Source organism: Phaseolus vulgaris, chromosome 9 (genome assembly GCF_051622355.1).
Source record: "Phaseolus vulgaris cultivar YP4 chromosome 9, ASM5162235v1, whole genome shotgun sequence".
Lineage (NCBI taxonomy): Eukaryota > Viridiplantae > Streptophyta > Magnoliopsida > Fabales > Fabaceae > Phaseolus > Phaseolus vulgaris.
In genome coordinates this window covers 23,111,822-23,126,610 of record NC_143506.1, presented here as the reverse complement: position 1 = coordinate 23,126,610, position 14,789 = coordinate 23,111,822, and the positions used below count along the sequence as shown (strand labels likewise).

At 32.2% G+C, this 14,789-nt stretch overlaps 2 protein-coding genes across 3 annotated transcripts; one reads left to right on the top strand and one right to left on the bottom strand.

The window, feature by feature from the left end:
* The first annotated feature begins 809 nt into the window (after nt 1-809).
* CPR5 (protein) lies at nt 810-4,720 on the top strand. Of its 2 annotated transcripts, none has more exons than XM_068626148.1 (5): nt 810-1,282; nt 1,544-1,600; nt 2,230-2,265; nt 2,389-3,231; nt 3,760-4,720. In XM_068626148.1, exons 1-5 carry the CDS (start codon nt 1,037-1,039, stop codon nt 4,288-4,290), a joined length of 1,713 nt encoding a protein of 570 aa, XP_068482249.1. In that variant the 5' UTR covers nt 810-1,036; the 3' UTR covers nt 4,291-4,720. The 2 variants fall into 2 exon arrangements, with proteins under 2 accessions (XP_068482249.1, XP_090151946.1); XM_090295820.1 differs by having other exon boundaries at nt 845-1,282; nt 2,230-2,282.
* A 1,109-nt stretch (nt 4,721-5,829) lies between these two features.
* Nucleotides 5,830-14,085, bottom strand: LOC137821742 (protein HEAT INTOLERANT 4). The gene is made up of 14 exons (XM_068626480.2): nt 13,755-14,085; nt 13,534-13,572; nt 13,390-13,443; nt 13,248-13,311; nt 13,089-13,147; nt 9,468-9,592; nt 9,313-9,372; nt 8,168-8,226; nt 7,939-8,018; nt 7,751-7,789; nt 7,157-7,219; nt 7,025-7,072; nt 6,824-6,952; nt 5,830-6,278 (listed from the first exon to the last, which is right to left on the bottom strand). Exons 1-14 carry the CDS (start codon nt 13,872-13,874, stop codon nt 6,231-6,233), a joined length of 987 nt encoding a protein of 328 aa, XP_068482581.1. The 5' UTR covers nt 13,875-14,085; the 3' UTR covers nt 5,830-6,230.
* Between the last annotated feature and the right edge of the window lie 704 nt (nt 14,086-14,789).

The following is a 14,789-nucleotide window of genomic DNA, read 5'->3' as shown; positions in this document are numbered from 1 at the left end:
CAAACATTTTTAGTTATTATAAATAGTAAATATTCAACGTAAGAAACCATCATTATATATTTTGTTTTTGTGAATATTCCAAAAAATAATAAATATTTTCAAATAAATTATAAACTATACAATATTAAAATTGTAATAAAATAAATTACAGCATATTTAAATTATAAATAAACAATAAATTATATAATGAACTATAATATATTTGTACATTCATAAGATATATAATAAATAATAAATTATGAATATTTTATATAGAGTATCATAAATGTCTTATATAGTATATTATAAATATTTTATAAAATGTACAATACATCATAAATACCACATACTATATTTATAAAATGATATAATATTTTACATAGTTTATTTATAAAATACAATAAAAATATTATTTTTAATAAATATATTATAAATTATTTAAACAATTATAATATTCTATATGATGTACTTATAAAATATGCTATAATTTATTATATAATTTATATATTATATATTATAAACTATTTATTCTACATTCTATATTCTATACAATATATCTACAAGATATATATATTTATAATGTGTTATAGGACTATGTATAATATAACTACAAAATATATTATATAATATTTATATTACATCTTGAAATTTAAATTATGTTTAAGTTTTAGTTTTTTATTTATTTATAGTAGGATAGTACTTTGTTTTTAGTTTTTAAAACAATCAAATCAGAACCTTTTCCAAATTTTAAAATCCCTTTTCTAGAATTCTTCAAAATATAGTTTTTTTTTTCAAATTTTCAAAATGTAATTTTGAAAATTAAAAAAATTGATTCAGTCAAAAATCATCGTGTACTCCAGGGCGAAAGAAAATAATGGGAGAGAGGCGGCAAAATTTCATCATTTTTCAGAAGTGAGAAAGAAACATTCTTTAGCGCCCTAATCATTCCATTACAACATTTGACACTTCAAATTTGAGGTTACTGTTGTTTATCAATATAAATTTCACGGATGTTTGATCTCTTCACTGGATCTGCTAAGAAAAAGCGAGGGCACACATGGCTGAGATTGAGGATTGTTCCTCTGAACCAACACCAATCAACCAATGCCCGAGTCAAATTTCAATCAACGATGGTATGCGAAGTTCAGAAGTTTCCGAAGGGTCGTCGAAAAGAAGAGGTAAAAGTAAGAGGGTACTACTGAAGCGTCGGAACCCTAGTGTGGTTGTTCGACGTCATAGGACTAATAATGTGAACACTATTGGTCTTCTTCTTGGAATATCATTTGCAGCAGTTACGGCTCAGGTAAATACTCCTCTTAAAGTTGGCTTCTTGAAGTTTTCTTGGTTCTAATTTTGTATTTGGTTAGTGGGTATTGGTTTTAGTTATGTATTTCTTCATCTAAACTGATGCCATGTGACTTCTATGAACATTGAAATATTTAACCATAGGTGATGATTAATGAGTTAGTGTTTTAAGTTTTTCAGTCAATTATTGTTTTGATCTGTTAATTATTGCTTGATATTGTGCACGATAATCTTTATTAATTTATTTTTAATTTTGAAGGTATTATATAAAAGAGATGCAGCAGCTGAGAGTATATCTCCAAATCATCTTTCAAAGGTAATTTTCTTCCCTCTTTTAGAAGCAAACTTGAATGATATTTGATGAAGCATGTCACACTAACTCTTCTTTAAATTTTTTAGATTGTAATTTGCACATGATTCTTTTCATTTATATTGATAACAACAACTCTCCATACAGCCTGATACTGTCTGAGGCATAGTTTTCAAAGGATTAATATATTGAGTTTTATTGGGGTATCTATTTAATGTACAAACACATTTTTTTCTTACCATTAATTAAAGAAGAATGCTGTAAGGGTAAAACGAAAGGGGTATTGGGCTTGTGAGTATAATGTATAATAAGAGCACCTCTGCAAAAAATTTCAAACAATTGAAGGAGGTTAAGAGTAAAAGTGAAATGGGTATTTGGGAGATTTGATGAAACTTCGGTAAGAGTAAGTGTAATTTTTCCTATTTGATAGCCACTCGTGTACCATTATGTTTAAAAAACATTTTTTGAGATGACTCATTGAGGTATTTGTTATTATTAAGAAAACCAAACTGAACTTTATAAAATTGGCTTATTATACATTATGAAATGTTCTAATCTTTAATTGATATGAGATTTCCAATAGTTATATTTGTTGTGATGATTGTAAGAGTTACAAAGTGTTGTCTTGCTCACAGATGTGTACGTCAGCTATCAAGGAATCTCTTGCCAGTGTAAGCCATATCAATTGGTGATTCATGTTCATCCCTTAATTGCAGTTTTACTAAGTTGTTTCCCAAGAATTTCATGTCAACATTAAGCAGCTTTTGTTTTGACTTTTCTCCATCTGATCACAGGTTTTTGGAGATAAGCTAGATGGTTTGACTAGGAACTTTGAGCAATCTTTTAGTAGCACATTGAGTACTCTCCAGTTAGTTTATGAATCATCCAAGTGCAATGAAGAAAATAAATTGAATAATATGAAGATGAAAATTCTGAATTCTAAATTGACTATTGACAAAGGAGAATGCTCAGGTGATATTGTTAGAGCGGATGGTCCTTCAAGACCATCTTATACTGAAATCCAAGATGAATCAATTAGTCATGATCTCGCTGAAGAGGTCAGGGATAACTTTCATATGGACTCAATCAGGCGTGATTCTCGTGAAGAGGACAGGGGCAGGGATAACTTTCATGTGAATTCAGTTACTCATGATTCACCTGAAGAGGGCAGGGATAAATTTATTGTGGATTCAGTTAGTCGTGATCTTGCATTGTATGGGCAATCAAACCAGATGATTTCTTTTTCTCAAATATCTTTTGGATCTGTAAATAATCCTATGGTTAGTATTTTTGAGAAGTCTGTCACAGAGCAGTGCCGTTCTAATGACCTCAAGGCACTTGAAATTGGTCTTAAAATGGAAGAATTGAACATGAAAAGGGATGAGTTGGCTCTTAACCGTGATTCAAATAGTCTAAGCAGATCGAAATTAGCCATGGGAGAATCAAAGGCATCTTTCAAAGCTGAAAAGTTTAAGACTGAGTTAGAGGATACGAGGCATGGTGAACTAAAAAAGAAGTGCATAGACTGTCTTATTACCGGTTTGCTCATCATGTCATCCTCACTTTTCTATGGTGCATATGTTTATTCCTACGAACGGATTGCTGAAGCTACTGAATCATGTACACCATCAACCCAGGCAAGTATAATCTTTTGTTTTCCCCTGGTTCCATGCCTTTTGGTGCTCATGAAATACTGAAACTATTGCATCATGCTTTGGTTTAGCAAAAATGGTTAATCAGAGTTTTTGCCTTGTCTTTTTGGTTATATGACTATGATTTGTATCAGGAACCTTTTCTTGAATGCAATTGTTTTTATGTGATTTATAGTGGCTACTTCAGTTGTATCTTAGTCAGTGTAGCCCTGCTCTAAAAGTGTTTTGTGAAAAAATAACTAACAGGGAGCATACTATACTGCTGAAGTTTTATTCAGAGAAAAAATTGATCTGTGTTAAGATTTCCATGTTTATTTTTTTAAAGTAAGTCTGTTATGATCTAAGATTCCACTTGTCATCTTTCCTTTATTCGTGCTCTAATTGAGAATTAAGATGCACACAATGTAAAGTAAGATGTTGTTCCCACAGTACTTCAGTGATTTAATATGCATATTATTCCAGCATTGCTATCAAGTGAAAGGTATTAAATGATGTTTTTCTTTTCCATTTTAGGAATCTTCCTCCTGGTGGACTCCCAAGTCTGTGACCTCATTCAATTCAAAATTGAATATTTTGTGGTGTCAAGTTCAAGTTATGAGCCGAATGCTGTTTGGCGTCTTGATGATTTTTGCAGTTGCATATTTGCTCTTGCAGCGATCAACAACATCATCACAAACTATGCCTGTTACTTTCGTCCTTTTAATGTTGGGAGTTGGTTGTGGCTATTGTGGCAAGCTGTGTGTAGAGACACTAGGTGGGAGTGGTAATGTGTGGCTCTTATACTGGGAGATTCTATGCTTGCTTCATTTCTTATCCCTCTGCTGGACACCTGCATTGTTCCGAATCCTTCATGGACCAGTCTCTGAATGGCAAACAACGCAAAAGAAATCAATTTTTGGGTATTGGATTCGCAGAGTTGTGTTCTATACTATCTTGCTAGTGTTTCTACCACTGTTCTGTGGTCTCATGCCATTTGCTAGCCTAGGTCAATGGAAAGACCATTTTACATTGAAGGGGTCAGACTTTAACGGATCAGAATGGTAAAGTACTGTTTGGTCATGGAAGACCTGTGTGTATCATACCCCTTGCCTGATTTTGGGCTACTTAGCTTGTGGTTAGCCTATTAACCTGTAGCCAAACATCACTGGTTGTATTTGCCAAAGTCCAGTTTCAGTTCATGATTTGCTAATTATTTTCTGCTCTGATGTGATATTCAAAGTAATGGAATGCGTATCGTATTGTGAGCACCACCTTGCTTTGCATTTGCTGCTGGATTCTTTTATGGTTTAGAACTGTTCAGGAGTTCTTACCGAGGCAGATGTGATTTTTTTGGGGTATAAGTTTACATAGAATGATGTAAATGTATGACAGTTAATTATGATTTTTTTTGTAATAATTGTCTTAAAGTTGTAAACAGGATGTTACATTTTATAGTTTCATGGTTGAATTCAAATTTCTTTGGACTTGTTTTTCAGTAGGAGGAATTTGGATGTCATCCTCACCCAAGAAGGGTTTTTCTCTTTTATCCCATCATTTAATCTCTTCCCTCTCGTAATATAAGATGTGATATTGAATTGAGTCTAAGCATATTTGAGTTGAATTAGTTTACTGTTAATTCTGAGTTTAATATTCTAATAAATCTCAGTGTTAGTTTTCATCTATTTTAAATATTTTATAAATGTTCCATAAAAAATTGAAAATGAACTTTTAATAAATGTAGTCTAAATTTTGAAAACTAAATTCTAGAACTTTACAAATATAAATATATTATTATCTAAATAATATTTTTGAAAAAATTATATAAAAACGTAAAGAATAGCTACCAATATTTAGTTTGACCCCCTTGGCCAGAGTTCATTTTCTAGCTCAAGCAAGATTTTTCTTTCTTTTTTATTTAAGTTTCAATATATTATTAAAAAATGCATTAATTTGACTTTAGATTCTTTAATCTAAAGAGTTTTTACAAATTCTTTAGGAAACATAAAAAATGCACCTTTTCAATTGAGAAAGAGCCTGTTTAGTTGGTTGGTAAATAAAGTTGATAATCAAAAATTAGTATTTATCAATTTTAGCAATTAAATATATGCCAGAAATGAAGCAAGTTATACGAATTGAGAAATATGTTCAATTGGTTAGTAACAAAACTCATATTTATAATTCAGTAATAATTTTTTTAGGTGTTTCTTTTTTATATCACAACTAATTTCTCCATGCACCCGCACCCATCACTTTCAAAACAGACTATTTTACTCCTTTTAAAAATAATTTATGAATTTCTCTTTCAGAAATATTTTCAGAATATATTTTCCAAAACATATTTTTATGAATTTTGAATTTAACTTTCATAAAGTCAAAAAATATATTTAAAAAAAAAAATCTAGAATAACCTTTTTGTTTTTCGGATCTACTATTCCATAAATATTTTTTCTTACAAAACAACCACGGTTTCACAATCACCCAAAACTATAAACGATAATATGGAGATTTAATTGTAGCTTTGTGTCTAATTTGCAGTGTCCAGTCCTATTAGAACAATTTTTCTCTGCAACCATTACCAACCTCCAATGGTAATATAACACAACCTCAACAGAAATAATAGTCTTAAATATATTATTCAAGGAATTCCACAAAATTTGTCCTTTCAACAATTCATCCTTCGATGTTAAAAATAACAATTTATTTTCATTTAACTTCTAATCAAAGCCATACGCTCGTCAATGGACAAAGAATCCAAAATTTGAAACCAAGACAAGAGAGCCACAAAAATTGAAGCACCTGAATCTCTGTAATTCTCCACAAATTGAAAATCAGAAACTCGTCCCATATATTCCTCCTATGTTAATATCAAGTTCCCATATATTTCTTCATAGAGCTACACTGCTGACGAGGCACCAGGTGGTTGCCTGTTGATCGTCAAAGATGACTAAACTAAATCTCTATTGGCAACAAGCCTGCATATGAACTTGTCATCGTCTTGAATCCAGTTACAGAACCTCATGAGCCTTTCCGTAATACCTGTTTATGAATGGAGACTGCAAACACAGAATGTTGTGTACACAATACATTAGACGGCCATGAAAATGTATTGTGAATGCATCCACTAATCGACTAGACATAGTAGCGGGTAAATCCTTCTAAAATGAATACTGTTTTAATTAGTACATGACAGAAACAGAGTAGCTTAATAATTTTAAGATTTTGCACATCAGATTGGGACCAGCTAGTTGCTTTCATAGGAACGCCTTTTTTCCACCAAAGATGAAAGAAAAATCAAACATTTATTTCCATCAATGTTCTTCGGCAGCTTGGCCCCTTCCTTCTCATCAATTACTACATTATATATATATATATATATATATATGTGTGTGTGTGTGTGTATGTAGACACATGTGCAAGTGTGTGAACTAAAATTGCGTGGCAAATATTTCACGATGTTCATTAGAAGTAGTCTTAGATATTTTACGGAAGAAATTTCATTTTCAAGGGCAGTAATTGATGCTTAATGTTGTGCTAAGATGTTAACATATTTTAAGAATTGGAACTCCAAAAATCCGTGTTCGAATGCCTGAGCGCTTACCTTAACATTTGATACATCAGGTGCATCTGGACTTTGCATGGGGTAGAACTTATAAAATCTCATAGCCTCAAATGCAGATTTAGTTTCCTCACTCATTTCTGCAATGACTTTTCTTCGAGCCTCCCTTGCCTACAGGAGACATAATAGGTAAAAATGCATAAAACAATAACACACTATGGGCAGAACCAAAAGCAAAAGTACCTCTCTATTAGATTTCTTTGCTTCGCGTACTTTTTCTTTGACAAATTCCTGAAACAATAAAATGATCATTCTAAGTGCTCCTCGAAAGAGGTGGAAACTTGAATCGCTTTATGATTTCCCATTACTCGATACCTTAAATGTATCTTTTTGATCTTCCGATAACTCCTCCTCCTCTATAAGCTTATCAGCGAACTCCTGTAGAATATAGAACAAATTTAGGATGGAGAACTTTGTCAAATATTATCTATTATATTCATTACATCACAAGACTAGTATGTGTCAATCACTTAACATTTTGTTCAACACATACAATTTATTAGTGTCATACAGGGTCTATTTGTGCTAAAAAAAAGTAAGTCATTTTCTAGCATGTGATTTATTTTAAGTGATTACTATATATGCAACAATTAATGTGCTTGTTTACGGTAAAAGAAAAGTACTTTTTCAATTAGAAGTGATTTCTATCGATTCCTCCCCATCTGCCTTTTTCCTGCTTTTTTTTTAAATAAGTTTATCCAAACATGTTAAAAATCCTAAGTATTGATTCTTATATAAAAAAAAGAAACAGTTTTTCTAAAAAAAGTTTAACAAATAGACCCATAATATTATAGATTAAAAGTAGTGATTTTCAAATTTAGATTGACCAAACACAGAAATGCTTTTGAAGGATTAAAAAAATATTTAAGTTTATCCTAAACAACAAACACTCGAGAGATAACTCCATACCTCAAGTTCATCTAATTCCCAATCAAATTCACAGAAAACCTGCGAGAAAAAGCGGTAGATAAGTAAACAGGTAGAAAACTCAGTATATGATTTTAACCTGCCTTACTCGTGTAAACATGTCAATAAAAAAGGATCCCAAGCAATCCAGTATTGGTAATGTATTTGCAAAAATTCTAACTCATAATTACCGGCTTTGGCTCTGCTGGAAATATTATTTGAACTTCAGTGCTTTGTTCAAGCTCATCTTCCTTAAACGGCTGGTAGAAATCTGTTACAAAAATAACAAATAAAGGATATAATAAATCAAATCATAACCGTAAAAAGATATAATTATATCTTCTTTCCACTAACTACTATATACATGTGCACAACAAGTATACATATGTGATAAATTTTATTCTAGAGCTAGAAACGCACAAGGCAAGCAATACTCGTATTTCTTCACGCGATCCAACTTCAGATGTTTCAGTGCAGCCCTGTATCGCAAAGATTCATACCACAAGACAAAAGCCAGTCATGAGCAAACATACTATACTTATTGATCAAAAAGTTTCAACAAGCAGCTACTAATAGCTCCTACAATAAAGGACAACTGACCAAGTTGCATATACATATAAAACACTGAAAATGGCACAAAATATCAAAGCGCTGGACTTTCAGTTTTCCCAATTAACAACACTTTACTTAAGTGTCGATTGAACTGAAATTGCATACTCGTTTATTTATTTTATAATATTTACTTGCAAGGGAACTTGTCAAAGGAAGTATAGTTGAATCTAGAAAAGTTCAACCCGTTTTCGTGTATTAATTATATCAAGAACAAAATTTAAATAACGTTGTCACACAACACAAGCACAGTTGCACCAGTGAGACCCTTTCCAACTCAGCAGGATTGACACACAAGTAGAAGTTCAATATCAAATGAGATTGAGACACAAGACTCCACTTTGAGGTGGAGGCACTCTTCTTGACTTCTTCATCCTGATTTTAAAGAGTGGGCTTAACTCTACATCAATCAGTTAAGAAAGCACGTGCTGGAAGGTATAACATTCTAGACACAGCAGTGAACCTTGCAGGATCCAGTGTGCTATTTGAAAAAGGCAATATTATTTATCAAAACAATAATAATAAATTTGAAAACCAGGGAATTACATAAAGTAAAAAAAATAACTATAATCATTTTGGCAATATCCAATATGAAGGAAAAGAGTTATATGTAACGGATGCAAAACCAAACAAAAATAAAATTATTAGTTCTAGCTAATAAAATTTACCTTGAAAATGAAAAGCAATGGAATGGAAACTAACAAACAAGTAGAGAGGAAACAAAAACAAGGAACAAAGGTGGCAGAAGATTCAGACACTCAAAGAAAACATATAAAGTTGCAAGAGGCAATGTTTCTTCTAAGCAAGATAATTTCACAAAGTAAATCTATTAAAATCGGAACTTTGAACAAATGAAACATCTTTAATATAGTGCATTACTAATCTTGAAAAGTAAAAACAACTGAAACAGGTTCCTGATAAAGACTGTGAAGGACAGGACAAAGAGAGAGCCATACCTTCTTTGGGTGCAACTTAAGATAAATATTAGAGACTTTAGTTTGTCAACTTGACTTTCCCTTTTGAAGACAAAAAAAATTATATTGAAGTTCAGACATGATCGTGAAGCAATATGTAAACGAAACCACCAAAATAGCCAAATTTAGATAAATACCGGTCCTCCAGGGGGATATATGGAACCCAGTCCATTTTCATTTGGGTCATGGGTATTATTTCTTCAGACTCTCTCTGAACTGAGTTAATCCCGATCTTATCAGACGGTGGGAAAGGTGAAACTACCTGAACACAAAAAGTAAGTGAAATATCTTACATTTAAAATAAAAAATGTAAAAATAACTACAATCATCAAAATCGATAAATCTCACAAAGCTGATTCCAACAACATTTACACCTAACAATCCGTAAAATGGAATTTCCTGCCAAATCTATATGCCCAGGGCCATGGCATAAGGAGTGACACACAACACATACACGACTAGAAAACACAAATTCTTAAGTTTAGGAATAATCAGTTGAGATATTATTTTACAGACACAGTTTATTCTTTTTCAAGTGATACAGTAGATTTATATACAGGAGTCTGCTGAAAATTTTAGGAAATAGGGAAAACTTATTATAGGGACAAATCCTTGTGGTTATGGGATTGTTTCTATATATAAAATCCTAGTATTAATAGCAAGATAACGTAACGATACAAAATAAAATTACATCAAGGCTAATACAAAACTTCCTAAAATGCATCAAGAACGAACACGGTTTTGACACCCCCTCAAGTTGGTGAATTTCTATTTCCAACTTAGATATAATCCTTTCAAAGCTATTACTTTTCAGTCCCTTCGTAAGTATATCTTCAAGTTAACTCTAATTGGATACATAAAAATCAAGTCATTGTCTAGCTTTTCTTTGATAAAATGTCTATTCACCTCAATATGCTTTGATCTATCATGTTGCACCAGACTGTGTGATGAGAAAACCCAAAATTATATTGATCCCTCAAGATCATATCACTGTGTGGACTATACTAATTTTAAATTTATTGTCACGATATAACCGCAGGTTCATTCCACCTTATCTTTAGCAATAAAATATTTACAACATAATTGATCATGTTAAAAACCAAGCGATTATGTCGTAAATATTTATTTAACATAATCGATTATATGTAACTTACTTCACAAAAAGTTAAATGCAAAAGTATGCCTCGTTTATTTGCTCGTTATGTTTCCATTGTTGGAAATAAACACAATGGTAATGATGTTGAGTTGGATCCTTAGGCATAGACAGGTCCTAGAATGACCTTTTCTCTTCTTGAATATACTAGATTGCTCACAAACTTCCCATTATCAGGTGCAAGTTCTATTGTCAATGTTGATTCTATATCTTGTCTTGTTACTTTTTCTATTTCTTTCTCATTTTTAGGGACATCAGTGCTAGAACTAATATTTGTCCCAATTCTAATTGAAAATTTGGAACTATGAACAACAACTCATCTTCCTTTCTCTCCCTAAAGATGTGGTTGCCTGAAGTAGTTTTCTTGTTCACTGAAAGTGACATCCCGGGACACAATTTTTTCATGGGAGAAAACATTTATATCCTTTTTGTGTGATTAAGTACCCCCAAACACACTTTACTCCCTAAGATCAAGTTTTCCCCATTTCATTACTATGAAAACATGCACAAAGGATACACCCAAATATTCTATGTTGGGAGTTTATTGTCAGGGTCTATATGGGGTAAAACGAGGACAGGATTTCCATGGGACTCTTTTGAGGCTAAGGCTTTTTAGAGAGTAACCTATTGATTAGGTAGGTAGCAATAAGTATAGCTTCCCTCCAAAAAAAAATTTGGAACATTGTTTTGAAAAGGAAGACCTCCAGTTTGAGCAAGTGCCCATTTTTCCTTTGTTGAGGTATGTGAACACATGAAGATTCATGAATTATCATTTCCTTTAGAGAAAAAGATTGATCACAAAATTAATGTAGTCTTTGGCATTATCCAACTTAATTCTCTTGATAATAATTCCAGATTGATTATTAGTCATTTGAAAAATTGTAAAAAAACAGAGCTAACCTTATATTTTGTTTCAATAAGAAAATCCAAGTCACTAGTGTATAATCATCTATGAAGCTAAGAAACTACTTAGCCCTTGAGATATACGGAACACTAGAAGCACCTCAGTATGAACAACAACAAAAAGGTATCCTAGGTGACAATGGAATAGTTTATTTTCTCTTTGCTCATCATGGTAGACTAAGATTGAGGGAGTGGCTCTTAGTAGGAAAATTGCCATCCTCCATATTGTAAAGGTCATTCATTCAATTTTCTAGCATGTCCAATCATCCTCCCAAATTATTGACCTGCAATATACAAGAGTTGCTATGAAATACAATGTTACACGAGACCTCTAAGTTTCTGTACAAAAATTAAATTGGTGGATAATTTAGGAACATGAAGGAAATTTTTAGTATTATGGATGAAGTTATTTGGATCTCCCGTAATCCTGTTGAAGTTATAAGAGATTCATTTCTTGTAAAAAATTATTTTCACTAGAAAATGAAGAATATGTGGAGGAGAAGTATTAAGAGAGTGGTATGGTATCTTGGTCAATGGCTCTAGAGTCTAGTAAAGGTGTATAAGAAACATTAAATCTACGAGAACTTGGAAACTTACCAGAATATGTTAAGAAGCCCGTATATGTGAGCATCTCCTATTTACTAAGGAAAGATCTTACCCTTTCTATCTCCTTAAGATTCAACTAACAGATTCTTTCCTCCTTTTGGCCTCCATTCTCAGCTTGCGGGGTTTTCTAGTAATTTCCAGCACTTCAATCTTGTGTGGCATGGTTTATTGTAGTAGGTACAGCAGACCTCTTCATTCCTTATTTTCCATATTGGGAAATTCACCTTTCCTCTAATTACCAACCATGGTTGTTCCTCCTTCAACCACCATTATTAAACTCTCGGTAGTTGGAGTCTTCAGCATCAGCTCACTCTTGTGCTTTCTTTACTTCAAGTAAAGAGTCTTCAGCATCAGCTCGCTCTTGCTTTCTTTACTTCAAGTACTACGACTCTACGAGTTTCTCCTTTTCGAGGGACCGACCTTTCCTTTTCCTTTCAAGATGATCTTAATGAGTTGAGACCATTTGATATACTTCTTTCCATTTAACCAATAAACAGAATAAACATTTTGCAATTCTCTAGCATTTTGGGACTTGTTGTCTCCGACATCGGGAGTAGGGTTCATGATTTCAAACATCACAAGTAGGTGCGATCAAAGCATAAGGGAGAAGATGGGAACCATGCAGCAATGAAGGCTGCAGTGATGATTTCAGTCAGACAACAGTGTAGGCTGTACTTTACAGTTAGGTTCTAAGGCAGCACTGAAGGTTGCAGCTTAGGGTTGGGATAAGAGGCTCCCAAAGATCAGTAGCTTTGATACCATCTCAAGTTTAGGAATAATTTGTAAGATATTATTTATGAGATTCATGTAGACAAAAACCTGCTGATAATTTAAGAAAATAGGGAAGTATTCTGGGGAACAAATCCCTGTGATTATGGAATTGTTCTGCATATACAATTCTGGTATAATAGCAAGATACAGAATAAAAATACAGCAAGACTAAAATAAAACTTCCTAAATTGCATACGGAACTACACGGTTTTGACACAAATGACTATTCCTAATTAGCACAATCTAATTTTTCATCCAAACAAAAAAAAAATTAAGCCCAAATCAATTTAGCCAACACATAACAGAACCAAGTTTGACAACTTACAGCTACAACAACAGGTATGCAGACAACTTTGCTTTCATCTTTGAACCACACCAGTTGAGCTGAAGAATCAAGAACATAATCAGTCAGATGAAACAGAAAATAAAATAAAATTGACAACAAATCAAACTCAAGCCGCGCCCTAGTTTGCAAGCTACTTACGCTCAGTGCAGCCAAAGAGATAAACCTTTCTTCCATGCAGCACACCGCCCTCTTCAAATGCATTCTGAACATAATTCATTGACCAAATTAAACATTTAATCTAAAACGATAATCGAAAGTTGAGGTTCAGAACAATACTCACTTCCAGGTTAGAGAAATTCCACTTGTATTGATACACGGAATCCAATTGATCCCACTGGCATCACAAAAGAGGCAGTCAGAAAAAAAAATGACAGAAATAATGTTGTAAACCAATACGATCTACGAAATAAATAAACAAACAAACCTCTGTTCCTACAGGAAATGTTTCCCTCCACAAGTCTTCCTACAAATATTTATCACCAAAATGCAACAATCATTAGTCCCACAGTTTTACAGTCTGAAATAAATATGACCGCCATTAAACTGGATCAATACCCATAAGCTATAGTACAAACCCTCGACAAAGAGACATAATCAATTTATACAAAAACAAATTAAAATTGAAAAACTAGGTTGTAGTTTTACTAAATTGCGCTTGTCCTCGAAATACTCGTCTTGCTTGGGAGGCTTAATTTTAGTGGATCGCTTATTGCGTTGCTTGGATTCTTCGTTCTGTTTCGCTTTCCTCTTAGTTGCTTTGCTCATTGTCAATTTGGAGAGAGAGAAAGGTGGATGAATTGGATTGAAAAAGGGAAAGAGAAAGAGCAAATTTGTGTGCGTGATAATTTTGTTTGGATTGATTTGTGAAAAAAATAGTGGTGAGTGATACCAATAGCTGAAAGAGGAGACAAGTTTGAATGAAGACAAAACGCGAACTCTGCAAGAGGCGGGGTTGGGTTGGTGACAAATACTTTTCAAATTTGCCACACACAACTCAAAACCTGCTTCTATAAAAAAATTAAAATAATAATAATAATAATAAAATAAAATAAAAAATCATAACAATATATATATATATATATACATATATTATATTTTTTTTACCTATATGGTGAAAAATCTATTGCACTACTTCACTTTTTCATTGTATTTTTACTTCTTTTTTTTTACTATTACGCCGCAGTTTTTCCGTTTAAAGTTAATTTCCTTTTTCAATTTAATATCCTTTTTAAGTTTTTTTTTTGTTAAAATTACATTTATGAGACTTCCATAATCTTTGTAATTTGGGTCGAATTAGAACATGCAATTAAGATGGTTTCAAATATTTTGTTGCCATGTTCTAGATCACAGTACAATTAAGTGAGAATTATTATTTGATTTTATCTTTCAAAATCAAAATAAATATTTTATATATTAATTAAGGTCTTGATCACGTTGTAATTATGGGTTTCACTTGTCTTGTGCTTTTAAGATTAAAACAATATGGCTAGTCCAAAATATTTATTTTTTTATTTTAAATCCTAAAAGTAAAATATATTTGTTGATGGAAATCGCTAAGGAGGACCATCTATTTGATAAACAAGAATACTCCACTTCTCGAAATAAATTTCCATCATAACATATAGTTATTTTAAATATTATATTTGATTTTTAATTAATTAATAATATAAATACTTTTAT

Coding starts and splice junctions, on each gene's coding strand:
- CPR5 (XM_068626148.1), top strand. CDS start 1,037: ATGGCTGAGATTGAGGATTGTTCCTCTGAACCAACACCAATCAACCAA. Junction 1,283..1,543: donor TTGCAGCAGTTACGGCTCAG/GTAAATACTCCT, acceptor TTAATTTTGAAG/GTATTATATAAAAGAGATGC. Junction 3,232..3,759: donor CATGTACACCATCAACCCAG/GCAAGTATAATC, acceptor TTTCCATTTTAG/GAATCTTCCTCCTGGTGGAC.
- LOC137821742 (XM_068626480.2), bottom strand. CDS start 13,874: ATGAGCAAAGCAACTAAGAGGAAAGCGAAACAGAACGAAGAATCCAAG. Junction 13,444..13,533: donor CATTTCCTGTAGGAACAGAG/GTTTGTTTGTTT, acceptor TTGTGATGCCAG/TGGGATCAATTGGATTCCGT. Junction 7,220..7,750: donor GGGAATTAGATGAACTTGAG/GTATGGAGTTAT, acceptor TATATTCTACAG/GAGTTCGCTGATAAGCTTAT.